Genomic DNA, 14,439 nt, shown 5'->3' with positions numbered 1-14,439 from the left:
TCAGATTAATTTTCTTTCCTGTCAAGCTGGGGTCCTCGCCATTTGTTTTCCCAGTCACCAGGAGCTGAAGTTGCCTTTGTGTACTTTGCATTGGTAATCGGATTTGCATCTTAACTTTTCTTAAGTTTCTTTCTTCAGGCTTATTCTGTGATTTTTTCCATTCATCCTCACACCCTTGTTTCCATTTTCTGCGTATGTGTGTGTGATACTTAAGGTTTGGGGTGGAAATAACAAATACCCATCTTGTGGTAGCTTGGAGAGGGTTCACAGAGAGCAGCCGTGCCCCTTCTCTTCCAGTGGCAGCATCACATGAAGCTAACAGGAGCCAATTTAAAAATAAACAGTGGGTATCCGACCTGGGATGTTTTGCTGTGGGGAGTTACAAATGGTAGGAGTTACGTGAGTTCAGAGGGGCAAATTTATGGCAGATGAATCCACTGAAGATCACTAAGAGCATAAAAACCCCTGTCTGACTCGGCAGGTTTCCAAGCTGAAGAAACTTGGCACCTGGCAGAGCGCTTGGTGCAGTGTTATGTACGTTGTTTTCATGGGCTGAGCATTTTTTAGGAAAGATTTTGTCACTTTATAGTGTCTGTTGGAAATAGGTGTTAGTTTAGGCAGACATTTGCTTGAACCAGTAGAGCCCCTCTTTGTAGATCCTTGATTCAAGCGTCTTCTGCTCTGTCGTGCAGTGGTTTCTCTCAGTGGACGAGTCTGCTGTTGTCTTTTTTTTTAAAGTATCCTTTCAAAACAGCTCAATCTTACTAACTCTTCCTTCTGTTCATGGAATTTCTTCTCATGGGAGGTCCTTACCTATGAATCCTCATCAATAAATTCAGTCTCTTTTAAAAAAAATAAATAAGTAAATAAAGATGTATCCTTATTCCTTCCATTATTGAGGCTCCTAAATGCTGTAATTTTCCTATCACGTAACAAAAGTCCCTTCCTCCTTCAGGTTGTCAGGAGGCTCCTAGTTTTAAATGTTCTCAGACCTAGATTAGCTGCCTATGAGTAATTTCTTTACTCTGAAACAAAAATAAGTCCCGATGCCTTCCCTGAGCTGCCTGTTTACAAAGCAGTATGCTAACATAAATAGCCAGCAGATAAGTCCCACAAAATACAGGATTTTGTGCTAATTCAAGTTACTTAGAAAATATGACTGCCTTTTTTTAGTTTTCCCTCTTTTGACTTGTTTGGGGCTTCGTAGGCTTCTGTAATAACATTGCTGTCTCTCTAGCTGTCGTTCCTGAGCAGGCTGTGTCTGTCTATATTTGGTATTCCAGTCTTGCCAGTTGTCCCACTTCAGCTCTGTGCTGCTAATTAAAAAATAAAGAAAATTTGAAGTTTTAAAGTTTCAGTGTTAGAAGAGGAAAGGAATGAAAACTGGTTGAGCCAAAAAATAAAAAATAAATAAACAAACTAAGCAAGGGGTCCAAAGGAGTGAGTTAAAGGGGAAAATGTAGTTGAAGCTGGGACATTCTCCAGCGTCCATCACTGCAGGAATGGTGACAGATGTGGAGCAGGCAGGGAAAGCCATGGTTAGAAATTCCTGTGTGCTTCTAGTAATGGAGATAATTTCTTTCTTCAGTTATTTCCCCGAAAATGCACCTGGCTGTATGTTATCAATAACACCTTAATGTCCTTGTCAGGTATGTATAAGCAGAAAAAATATAAACGATTAAAATTAATTTTCAGTACAATGTCTGTTCATTGCAGTGAAATAGAAAACTGTAATTATTTCATGTGTTTGTATAGAAAGTTTTGCTTCATGAGTGTTTTAATTTGAAAAACTTTCATAGATAGGGTTTGGCAATACTGCTACATTACCAAAATGGGGCTGTTTGACAGCATGTTCGGTATGAACCAGATTTAGAATATAAATGCACCCTAAAAAAAAAAGCTTTAAGTTAAAGAACAGTGAGGTGGCTGTGAAATACTACCAATCCATCAGATGGATTCTTAAAAAAAATAGTAATAATAAAAAAAAATCAGCAGTTGTGGAATTTTTTGGCAGGAAACAGAGGTAGTGTGGCATGCAGACTAATTGTAGGGTTGTGCCTTTGAACGTACAGGGTTTTGTGTAGCACCACTTTTACTGATTTATAAAGATGTCCTGATAAAATGAATTGTTGTTGTGTAATTACAGCCTTCTGAAAATGTGTACATAAAACTAACTTTCAGAGCTTTTTTAGTGTTACTGAAATGAACTTTGAGTTGAATGCCATGTTTTCTCTATATGCATTATTATTGTTGTCTTGTTTTATTTTTCTTCATAATTGGACTTGAAATATCTGACGCATGTGGTCCATTTTTCTAGAAGGTAATTTTCTATACATATATTTCTCTAAAATGTACGTTCCCCTGATGGAGGTGTGTGTGCCATATCAATTTGTGCTGTTCTCTCTTACAGGGAAAACATTCCAGCTCTACTCCCATAATTTAATAGCTTTGTTTGAACAAGCCAAGAAAACAGGATTAGCTGCTCATATTCAAACCCATAGGTTTCCTGACAAAATATTACCAAGGTACAAATCTTTCACTTACAATTATTAGCAAGTGACAGTTTTCTTGAATGCTGTTGAACTGGTAGCGTGAAAGTCCCTTGGCATCTCCTGCTGATGCATTTTTATTCCTGTTATTCCAGGAAGTTTGCCTTAACGACAAAGATTCCTGATACAAAAGGATGCCACAAATGCTGTATAGGTGAGTAGGCGCTGAGTTTCACAGTTATTCTCCTGGTCTTTGTTGTTTGGACATGGGATGTCTTCAGCTCATTGCTTTTTAATTAACTTACAGTTTGTTCATTGTTCAGAAAACAATATGATTATGCTATTTCCTTATATTATTGCAGGGGATCTTTATGCCAGTCAATGGCAATGATAGCACAAGCATTTTTGGTATCAACTCTTAACCTAGAAACGTTGCTATCTAGAACAAGATCCATTGGGAAACCCTGGAGAATGCCGGTAGCATGTGGCTGATGTGTTGCATGCTGTTTTTGAGAGCTGCCAAGGGTGAATCTGAAGCTCTCGGTGAATAAGTAGATGTTTGGGATCACTGGTTTCAGGCTGCCACGTGAGCCAGCTGGTTGCTGTGACATGCAGGCTGCCTGCGAGTGTCACGCTTGTAACTGAATCCCAGACTCGGTGCCATACACAAACACCCTTCTGGTTTGTCAGTTTGCCTCAAGCTTTGACCTGGATCCAATTTTTAGCGAGGCTAATGTGAAAATAATATTTTCCACAAAGAAATGGCTGGGCATGAATAAAAATGATGTCAGTATGGGGAGGACTGAAGCCATCTCTCAATGTTCTAAGTGCCCACAAAAAAGTTAAAGCTTGTGAAGTTATAAACTTGTCTTTGGCTTCGCTGACTTTCAGGAAGGTTTGGGTTTTCTACAGAACACACTTCCTTTTGAAATCTGCCCTGTGTGAAATGGTATTTTACACTTTTGCTTAAGCAAAATACAAAGTACCTTGTAGCAAATTTGGACATCCTGTTTAGCTCATCTAAAGTGTCTACAGTAGTCATGTTTACAAAGTATTCCTGAAATCAGGCTGGTCTTGGATCTAACTGAGAAAAAAATGTATTTCATTAGCTGTCAAAGCTCACAGGAAGTTGTGGGGCGTCTGGACTGCTTGGGAATCTTTCTTAATTCACAACATGACCCAGACCTTTCACTCCCCCTCATCTCTCAGCCCCAAGAAGAAGGTGTTACAACTTTTTTCTGGCCGATCAGCGTGTGGCCTCTTCACTGGAATGCAAAAAATGCTAGTGGTTATTAATTACAAGGATAATTTAATTTATCTGGAATGTAGCACAATATTAATCACTGGGGATATTTGAATGGAAATCCAGAAAACTATTATCAGTGTCAAAGTGAAACTGTTTCTTAAATTCTTTGCCAAGATATCTGCAATTTTTATTTTCAAGTATTTATTAAGCTTCCTGGACTTAATTTTTTTAATTTTTTCCTGTTTGTTTATTTTATATAGTAAGAAATCCATACACAGGACACAAGTACCTCTGCGGTGCCTTGCAGTCTGGAATTGTTCTGCTACAGTGGTATGAGCCAATGCAGAAATTCATGTTAATAAAGGTAAATATCTCATTTTAGTTCAGAACATCTAATTTTGCATCTCTTTCTTACCTGCTCCAAGATCTCAATTGTTGTATGGTTGTTGAAGTAACCTTTCTAGAATTTGTAATGGAAAGTGCATCCTAGTATAGTCCCATTTGTGGGTTTTGAGCACTTGAATTTCTGGCTTGACACATGTTGACTAAGAAAATCCGGTGACTGAATCAGTCAAGTGTTGGATCAAGCCCAGTACTAGCAATGATGGACTAGTGTGCCTCTCTGCAACCTAATGTTGCTCAAAGCTCATGATTTCTTAAAAAAAAGCACTCTTAGTAGCAGGGAAGCACTGTTCTATATCTTTTACATTTTGTGCATGTCATTTTAGGCTTCTTTCTTCCTAGGTAAAAGGAAACTTTAAAAATGTGTGGTTTTTTCCTTTTTTTTTTTTTTTTCTCCCTCAGCACTTTGATTTTCCTTTGCCAAGCCCTTTGAATGTCTTTGAAATGCTAGTGATACCAGAGCAGGAGTACCCGATGGTCTGCGTAGCTATCAGTAAGGGTGCTGAACCAAATCAGGTAGTTCAGTTCGAGACAATCAACTTGAACTCTGCTTCTTCATGGTTTACAGAAATTGGTGCAGGTAAGACTCTTGGTCTCTCTTGCAACTCTTTTATTGTCTGGTAACTGTTGAACATCCCTGCCTCAGAAGTCAGTTGGAAACCCTTTGTGCTAGGCAAAATGATGCAGCTTCTCTATGTAAAGTATATAGAAGCCGATCCCAAGTTCTTCTTGTGATGATTTGCCAACCTTACTGTAAACTATCTTAAAAGACTTCATTTTTAGACAGATCTTTTATTAAACTTCCTTAAATAGTAACGCAGTTACTATCGAGTTCTCATTTGTGGTTGCATACTTTTTACTGGGGTCAGCCTTAATGCTCTTTCCCCTTCTTTCCTGTGTAAAGACTCACATAAATGCATTCTTGTCTGTCCTCCAGTCCTTGGGGGAGGCTTGTCATCTTCAGCTGGCTATTAATAAGTAGAATGTTTTGTTTTATCTTCAAAAGCTGGTTGATATTTTGCAGATGCTTTTCTTTGCTGGCTTTGTTGGATGCAATTTTTAACCTTTAAATACAGCTGTATTGAGAAATTCATTAATAAAAAGTATGCAAACTATTAAATTCTAGTTTAATATCAGCACAGTAATCTTTCCAGATGTGAATTTAAAGGAAAAGAACATTTTTTAGGGGCAAAGATTCCCTTGATGATTCCTTTTGTGCATTAGCATGCCCCTTCATGAAGGAAGCTGACTTTCTGTGCTGAACTGTAACATAAAATGCATTTTATGCCAATAAACAGTAATGCTTTCATATTAAATACATGCTTTGAACTAATGGGTTTGTCCTTAGGCCCTGTTCTGCTCCTATAACATTCTGGAATCACGTAGCCTTGAAAATATAAAATAATAAAAATACTGTAGCTTGCAAAATGCTTGTAGCATTCTGAAAATGCTGTACCAATTGGCAAGAGGATGGGGGGATGGCAGAAATCAGTGTTACAATGTGATATAAACTAATTCCTTTTCTTTTTCTCTAGGCAATCAACAGTTAGATGCCATTCACGTAACACAGCTGGAAAGGGACACTGTCCTAGTCTGCCTGGACAGTAAGTAACAAGCGACTCTTGGGCAACTTACTATCTCTTTTGCAAAACATGCTTTGCACAGTTGTTGATTTTAACTCTATGATAAGTTAATTTTTTCATTACTAATTTGTGGTGTAGCATTTCCTAACAGATACGATTCAAATAACTGTTCATTGTGACTCCTGCAGTTCCACTTTCCCTCTTCACTCTTGTTTATTTCCAAAAGGAAATGTAATGCAGCATTACGGCTGAGAATTCAAATCCATGCCAATCAGAAATTTCCAGAATTTCCTTGGAAAATGTGCCATTTGCCTGTTGTGTATGGCTAGCCAGATAAAAGGCTAACTCTTGCATCTTACACAATACCAGTAACAATGGCTCGTGCGTCAGAGGGTAATACCTCCCTGGGAACTTTGCAATGACTTAATCAGCCTACGTTTCCAACCTTTATGTTGCATTCACATTTCTGCACTAAGTTTGTTTTCAGGAAGGCCATCAGTAAAGTCTAAAATCATACAAAGTCTATAAAAACGTTCTCTGTGTTTATTTTGAGAGAAGGTGCTCTTGGATTAGATTTGGGCAAACACCGTAGCTGTCAGATGTGGGCATTTTTTTGTATCTGAAAGTTGAAATTAGTATTTCGTACTTAAAGCCATCAGTAATCCTTTTTGGCTGTGGGTTTTAATATTTCTTTTTCTGCTTTTCTTGAGAATTTGTGAAAATTGTGAATTTACAAGGAAAATTGAAGTCAAGCAAGAAATTGGCCTCTGAGCTGAGCTTTGATTTCTGCATTGAATCAGTGGGTAAGTAATTTGGTTCTCTGTCAGCTCTCAAGAGCTGAGTATGAGGGGAATGAGTGTTGAAGGGATTTTAATAATCTAGATTGGTCTAGTGCACCCTGTGGGGCCTGATACTAAAAATTGCTCGCGTCAGGATATTGTGAGCAGTCTCTTTGCAGTGGCATGTGTAAGAAAATAAGCCAGTTGCCAGGTAGGGTGTATCCATTGTGTGTGTGTTTCCATCTGGTGTCATTTCTGTTTCTGTAAGCAAGATCTATCATGATTTGATTTTAAAAGGTTGAATAGTAAGTTTAAGAATTCAGTATTTCAGAAACTGGACTCTTACCTGGAATCAAAATCAGTGAAGACACAGAAAGTGAACTTGGTTTTGGTACCATTTTTGTACAGCTTGCATTTTTGGGTTCCTCACACATCTTCCTTTTCAAAGATTCTTGACATAAGCATTTTGTATTTGACAGCAGGTGGTAAAGCAGTGTATAATCTGTGTACAGCGTCTTTATTAGATATGTCAGAACCATCCTGAAGGAAGAATTATGATACTTTTAATCAAGCCTCTGATACTTCCCTAAATTCTGACACCTTCTAATTAACTGCACTGCTTGTATCATACAGCATCTCCTGCTGACACATGCGTAACATGACTTGACCATTGCCTTTTCCTTGAACTCTGAAGGAATTCATAGACAGGCATTTATCTAGAAGTCTTGTGCTTACCAACTGACATTGAATAATGTGAGCAGTTCCTTACACTCCAAGCGGTCTCTTGGGAATTCAGGGTATTAAACAACTCCTCATTTTCTGATCGCAGGGTGGAGTGAGGAATAACAGGTGGAGATTAGTTGGCTGTTGTGAAAAACATTGCTCTTAGGATTGTGTTGAGTGCCTTTGTTCTGTGTGTGTAGTACAGAGCTAATACTGAGCAGATGCAAAACGTGACACAGGAATAGTAAAGGAAAACATGTAGGGTTTAAGAAAACAAAATGTATAAACTATGTTTCTGTAACACTGCTTAAAGAACACCAGGTTCTTCATCCAGTATTTTAAAGAATCTAGTAACTGAATCATTCAGAGCTGGTAGTTTTCCTCTTCTTGACCCCGAAAGGCAGACTCCTCCCATTTTTCGTGCTCATGTCTATTTTGAAGTAAATGTAATCACTAAAATGGTTTGTAATTTCCAGCAACCCAGAATGTTGTGGTTGGCAGCATGCTTATGCACTTCCTGGTGTTTTTTTCCAGAATCAAACCATTAGGAAACCAAAGGTCCAGAGAATAGATGTGAAAGGGAGAAAAGTTAAAAACAGAGATACCTATCTTGTCTTGAGAAACCAGGAATGTCTGAGTGCTGTCTGCAAAAAGTAATGTGTGCATCAGATCTAAATAGCAATTTCAGTCGAGTTTTTCTACAGTGATTTTAGAGTTTTGTTCTGTCAGGAGTTGAAGTGGACTTTATTATCTACATGCTTCCCATTATCATTGTTGGTGGGAAGCCCACGTTTCCTTGGTTCGGATAAGCCACGCTTGGGTCTGATTTTTGTTTCTCCTCTTGCAGTGTGCCTTCAAGACAGTGTGCTAGCCTTCTGGAAACACGGCATGCAGGGTAAAAGCTTCAAGTCAGATGAAGTGAGTAATCTCCCAGCCTCTCCTGGTTTAACTTTGTCCTATTCCTCATTTACTGCTTGATCCTTTGGCCCCTCTAACTGCTTCCCCAGTGATAATGTGTGTGCTTCACATTGTCATTGTAGCAGCTTGCTGATTCTTTGTCTGATTTCCCCTTGTGTGTTGCTCTCAGTAGAGCTCACAGACATGCTTTAAGCAGCTCTGTTTCCAAGAGTGTCATTCAGAGACTCCTAGACTGGTTCTGCACAGAGGCAGCACAGATCTGGTATAAGCAGCACTTGGGTTTCCTGGATCTCATGAAAAAACCCTAGTTGGGAGTATTCCCTTAAAAAAGGAAAAACAAACAGCATCCCTTTGGAAAACAAAGAAGTATAATTTTTTTTCAAAAAGGACATCGCCCTTTTCAATAGCATCCTGTGTAAAAATGCAGGGGAAAGCTAGTCTCGCCTTCTGTGGACCAAGATTTGATCAACATAGTCCATCCATGCCACCAACAAGCCCTCTAGACTGATAATGCTCTCCAATACAAAAATTATTTAAAGTAAGTTTTACTTGAGGAAATGTAGAACACTACTTAGTATCAGTTTTTATGATTCAATTGTGTAATTTGCACTATATTTGAGTTGTTGAAGAGACTGATCTGTTTTTTGTCTTCTGGCTCAGACCAGTATGTTTCGTTTTGCCACTGAAATGGACTCATATCTCCATTTTTCTACAGGTTACCCAAGAGATATCAGATGAAACCAGGGTTTTCCGCTTACTGGGATCAGACAGGTAATCACCTGGAAGGAATGTAAACCTATTTTCTTTCCATCAGCTCTCTAACTCCCAGCTGGAATTGGGTTCCATCCCACACCAGATCCATCCATAGGCAGTCCTGGGGGAGGCAGTAACACTGTTTCTGCCTGCGATAGCCAAAAAATTCATTAGTGATTTGCGTCCAAAATCATTTCGAAGAGCTCCTGTAACTCTCCCACTAACTTTTCACTACAGAGATAGAAATGTGAACACAAATACGAGTGTACAGTGTGAGGAGATAAGCTACAGAGAATGAGAACAGCCTTCTCTGGCATGTGGTAAACCTGGTGCCCAAGTCCTGGAAAGGCCTGCTTCTGGCTTGGATTTTTATGGTGAACTGACATTATCTTGGCAGCAAATTACTTCTAAAAAAGTCTTTACTGCCCTAGACCTTGAGGCCTGGAAGTTGTGGACCAAACTACGGCACTTAGAGGTTTTAATGCAAGGTGGTCTAAATCCACCCTGTTACTCCTAACCCCTGTAGGCAGGGGGTAGCACACACTGCTCAGCCCGGGTTTGAATCCTTGGCAGAAGCTGCCCCAGTGCCGTGGGTTTGGACACACGTACTTGTGGCTTCTCAGGCAGTCAGAGCGCTGAGTGTGTACGCAGACGTGAGTCATGAGGCAAGAAAGGAGTTCTGGTACCTGAGCTTCTGCTCCCTCGTTTGGCCTGCGGGGAACCTGGCTCTGACTCACTTTCTGTAAGTAAACCATAATTTTGTGTGGTTACGTTCTTGGATCCCCCGTCCAGAGAGAGAGTGAGAGAACAGGAGTAACCTATGCAGGAGGCACCTGAAGTCTTGGCTGCGCGTGTGAGTCACCGAGGGCCCATTGTGCTTCATCACTGTGGTTGGAGTTGAGGGCCCTTACCAGGGCTGACTCTGAGATCCCAAAAATATAAATACAACGCAACCTCTGACAATGCGTCCTCTGTCTTTTCTGTCTGGTATCCCCCTCGTGCAGGCAGGCAGTGGTGATTTCCTTCCCAGCGATCCCCAGCAGAGCAGGGGGCATTTTATTACAAGAATAAGCTTTTGCTAAGGTCCACTGCTGTAAAAATGCCATTTTATAAGTTCCAGGCACGTACTGCACCCCCATCAGTGAATCTTTGTTGCGTGCTGGATTTGGTACCCTTCAATGGCTCAAATTTGTCTAATTTCCCTGTTGGGCTTGGGAACACACGAGTGTACTAAACATTTAGAGAGATGGAAAGCAGTGTCTCATCTGGTTCAGTTTGAACTTCTGTGGAAGACCTGCACATCAATAACAACTCGGTACTAAATACCAAGGTGTTTCCGAGGCTGGAGAAAAGGTTGAAGTCCTGCTATGTGGGGGTTTGCAGAGAAGCCATTTTCGTTCATTCTTCTCATTGAACTGCCAAATCCTGTAAGGGGTTGAGTGTTCCCTATGAACCCACTGGGTGACGAGCATTTTTAGGGAGAACTGTTTAGGTTAGCGGCTGATACTCACCATAGGAAATACAAACATATTCAGGCTGTGGATGATAGGAGGGTTGTGTCTCTTCACAGCACTGTGGCTTTGAGATAGCTTCCCAATAGAAGCAGAGGACGTAGCTTATTTCAGAGTGGAGTACACCATTTTATAAGAGATTTATAACATATTACACGTCTACAGCTGACAGGGGTAAATTTTGGTTCAAGGAGCTGCTTCTAGTTCTCTGTTCCTTGTGTGTTCTGCTTTAGGTTTGCTACAGAAGGGATGCTACAGGAGGTAACTGGTTTAAAGAATAAAATGCACAAAACATTTAGGAGTACCTATATCTCTCTAATCTTTAAAAACCCGTGAGCAACAAGATTGTTCTTCCTCGGTAGTTAACTATGTGCTTCATATTCTTGCCACTAACAATTTTGGATTTTGTTTGTGTTTGATTGCAGAGTGGTAGTGCTGGAAAGCAGGCCAACAGAAAACCCGACTGCACACAGCAATCTCTACATCTTGGCTGGACATGAAAATAGTTACTAAGCAACAGTAACCTAACGCAAATACCAGTGAATTCACCACACGAGGAAAAAAGGAGCATTAGGAAACTCAGTACAAGCAGGACTGTGACTTGCCGTTTCTTTTCTTGTCACCTAAATGATGCTGTTTTAGGGTGGAAATCAGTTCATTTTTGCAGCTGGGAACAGCTGGTTCTGTCTCTTGCCACTGTGTGGTTGGTTATATCAAGTTTGCTTAATAAAAGCTGAGAGATAAATAGCCCTTTACTCATTAGTTGTAGGGAAACAGAGCCTTTAAAATAATGTTATTCAGTAAAGGTGCCATAACTGTTAAATATTTGACTTCCCTTGGATTTTCCTTATCTTCTGTAGATACAGATATAGTGCTGGCTGTTTCCTTGTTTTATACTGAGTCTTATTCTTAATAAAAAAGTTTTGTGTAGGAAGTGAAAGTATCAGCAAAGCTTTTTGTTTTTAAATCTGCCATTCAGTATGGCTTTGTATAATAGACTATTTAATCCTTATTTATTAATCTGCTGCTAGAATGGTGTAATGTATCTAACTTTTAGCAAAGGAAGGTTGCAGAGCAGCTTACAGGTTTTTTTACAATTGTATAAAGATTTGATTATTCTTTTTTCTTGTAGAGATGTAGTGCATTATTGAGGGGTATGTTACAATGTTGGTTGATCTTGTAAAAATGCAGTTTTGTACAACGAAGTATTTTGTATTGATTTTTTTGCCTGCAGAATTGCCATAAAAGGGATTTTCTTATTTACTAGATGTAGGGTGTGTGTACACAAAATATAATATTGATATCAGACATGTTGCTACTGGGTGGGTGTGTACAATATACATACGTGTGTGTGTGCATGTGCGCATGTGTATTAAGTTGACCGGCAGTGTGTATTTTTTATATATATATATATTTATATATATATATAAATGTACAAAATATATATGCTTTATTTTCATAAATTAGGGATAAGCCTCGTGACGTGAAATGGAAATTGTACCTGGTCATCATCCTTAATGAATGAAAGTATCATGTATCGAACTGCCCATGACGTGTAGTTTATTTATACTATTCCAAAGGGGAGCCTGTTAGCGATGACTGAACTTCGGAGCTTTTTTGTCCGTGCAGTCATTCAGCTGTCTTCAGTCAGACAGTTGTTTGGAAATGGTTAATTCCCCAGCTGTGTAGTATAAATAAATATGATAAGAACCCGTACTCTATATTAAAGCTTTCAATCACCTTTTCCCTTTCCCTATTTTGTCATCTGCAATTTTCTTTCTCTTTTTATTTCTCCATTAAAGAGTCACATTGGTTCCTTTTGTCTTCCTCATTAATTGAAATTCCTGAGGTACCATGAAATATAAATATAGGCTGACTACAGGATAGCATCTGGTTCTACTACCTCATATTAACCTGCTAGCTTTGATGTAAGTAAACACAGTCCATAGGCAGATACAGTAGCAGTTCATTAAAATTTGAAGGGAGGGTTTTTTAAATTAAATCCTTCAGTCTGCTGCCATTTATTCAACTCCTGTGATCTGCTACCCTGAGAAAGCTTCACAAGTCATTTTATTAAAGCATTAAAGGTAAGTGTGTTACAGCAGCTTGGCCTGTCTCAAGGCTTTACTGACAGAGCAGAATGGGGCTGGTTTGATCTTAACTCGCAACCTGGCGAACAGAGTGCCGGGTTATCTGCTTAGGCATCAGACTACTTGATTCATAATTTAACATAGATGGAATTAATTCATCACATGTGATGAATCAGTAATGTCTTTTTGTTACGAGGTACAGCTGGAGTTTTATGTTATGGAAAGGAAAAAAAAAAAGACAAACCTGCACACAATTTAGCATTTTATCCACTTAGCATTGTCATTCAAAACTAATTCTTGTTACTGACTTGGTATTTAAATCAAGTCAAGCTTTTCAGTTCTGAAACCTTATCAAGGTTTAATAAATACTAAGCGTACAGATAGAACTTGAAAATCAGCCCACAAGCAATGTACTGAAAACGTTTTAAGTGGTCAGCTGTAATTGGATCAGCAGTGTTAAAAGAGAAATTTAAATTTTGTTTTAAGGAAATTAAGTTCTCTACTACTGACCTAGTCTATAGGTAACAATGATTGGTGACTAACTCTAAAATTGTGTAACTCATAGACGACAACAACCTTGATGAAAAAGTGAAGCACCAGGTATGGATGTTGTAGAGCAAATGTTTTCACATAATTTACTTTTTTCACTGCAGAAAGTAATTTTGGCTTCATCTTTGAAAAGACTTAAAGATCTCTCGAAGAGTAGAGAAATGTGTGAATAAAATATGAGTATTTATGGGGGATAACTGGAGTAAATAACTACTAGGTCAGGACACTGTCATGCAAAAATAATGAACTGAAAGTATTTTTCTTTGAATGACATGAATGACTGGTGATTTGCTGAATTATAAAGAAGGAATCTAGGAAAGCCCTCCTGTAATCAAACTTCCTTTTTAGCTGTTAAAGCATTTCTAATGGTTTATTCTGAAATGCTTTATCTGGTCTGGTTTTATAGACAGTGGCATTTTATTATATAATCTGCAAGATACTGTTTCCTAGTGTAAAACCTCACTTGTTACTCTTAGGGGAGTATGGCACAACTGATTAGCATGTTTCCTAGCTGGACTGGCCAGTCTGGGTGACTCTGACTAGTGTGATTTGTATTGTTAGGCTGTTTAAGTTAATCTGATATCGTCTGTATCCTTGTATGTTTTTGTGACATTTCAGCCAGGGTTGAGAAAGCCTAGCGTGTGGTTTTGGAGTTTATTAAGCAAAAGCTTGCTCTCCCCCTCATGACTCTTTTGATAGATATCAAAGTATTAGTTATTTGATGCACAAGGTTCATGTACTCAACTTGAAAGCCTTAAAACAGGCTCCTAGTGCTCTTTGAAGTACAGACAGTATTTGAAAAGCAGCACGTAATTAGTCTCTTGATTTCCTGATCAAATTCATTGTAACTGAGAAATAAAACTGTACTTGTGATGACATCTCTTCAAAAGATGAGAGGTACAATGCATCAGTGAGCCACTATGTCTCTGAGTAAAAAAAGTGAAGACTGGGAGACTCTGAAATGTACTTTTTACCTTGTTTATGCATTAGATTGTAACTGAGATTCTAACTGCACTCGTTCCAGTTTGTGCAACTAGGCTTTGTTCTACTTCAATTTCTGTTACAGTTCATTTCAGTCTATGCCAAATAAACTATGCTTTATTTGATACTGAGGTGTGGTGTGGCCTGTATGGGGTGTCTGGGAATGACGTGTGGGTCTGACCTCTCATCTGAGGAGCTTCCACAGCGGCGTAGTCCACGGACCTCTCTCTGAGGGAGCTCTGCAGGTCTCTCTTGGGGACAACTCTATCAGATGATTTCCTCAGAAAAGCAGCTGGAAGTTTAGTTGGCTCACAGCATTTGTCTGGTGCTTTGATTGCAAGTCTTGATAGAGCCAGGAGCATCTCAGTGACTGGGCAGTACTGCTGAGAGGAGACATATTTGTCATAAAAATGAA

The 14,439-nt window shown here is 39.1% G+C and overlaps 1 protein-coding gene across 4 annotated transcripts in view; it reads left to right on the top strand.

The window, feature by feature from the left end:
• Positions 1-14,149, top strand: part of MAP4K5 (mitogen-activated protein kinase kinase kinase kinase 5) — a 67,635-nt gene extending 53,486 nt beyond the window's left edge. For all 4 annotated transcript variants that reach the window (XM_068682234.1, XM_068682231.1, XM_068682232.1 and 1 more), the window contains 10 exons: positions 1,589-1,649; positions 2,411-2,525; positions 2,645-2,703; positions 3,996-4,099; positions 4,540-4,717; positions 5,673-5,741; positions 6,431-6,523; positions 8,070-8,140; positions 8,856-8,911; positions 10,830-14,149. In XM_068682234.1, the coding sequence (XP_068538335.1) occupies positions 1,589-1,649; positions 2,411-2,525; positions 2,645-2,703; positions 3,996-4,099; positions 4,540-4,717; positions 5,673-5,741; positions 6,431-6,523; positions 8,070-8,140; positions 8,856-8,911; positions 10,830-10,917 (894 nt within the window). In that variant the 3' untranslated portion in view covers positions 10,918-14,149. The remainder of the gene's footprint in view (positions 1-1,588; positions 1,650-2,410; positions 2,526-2,644; positions 2,704-3,995; positions 4,100-4,539; positions 4,718-5,672; positions 5,742-6,430; positions 6,524-8,069; positions 8,141-8,855; positions 8,912-10,829) is intronic.
• The last annotated feature ends 290 nt before the right edge of the window (positions 14,150-14,439 follow it).

The sequence above is a fragment of the Anas acuta genome, chromosome 5 (genome assembly GCF_963932015.1).
Source record: "Anas acuta chromosome 5, bAnaAcu1.1, whole genome shotgun sequence".
NCBI classification, from domain to species: domain Eukaryota; kingdom Metazoa; phylum Chordata; class Aves; order Anseriformes; family Anatidae; genus Anas; species Anas acuta.
The sequence above is the reverse complement of the archived record's forward strand: the minus strand, read 5'-3'. Positions and strand labels throughout refer to the sequence as shown.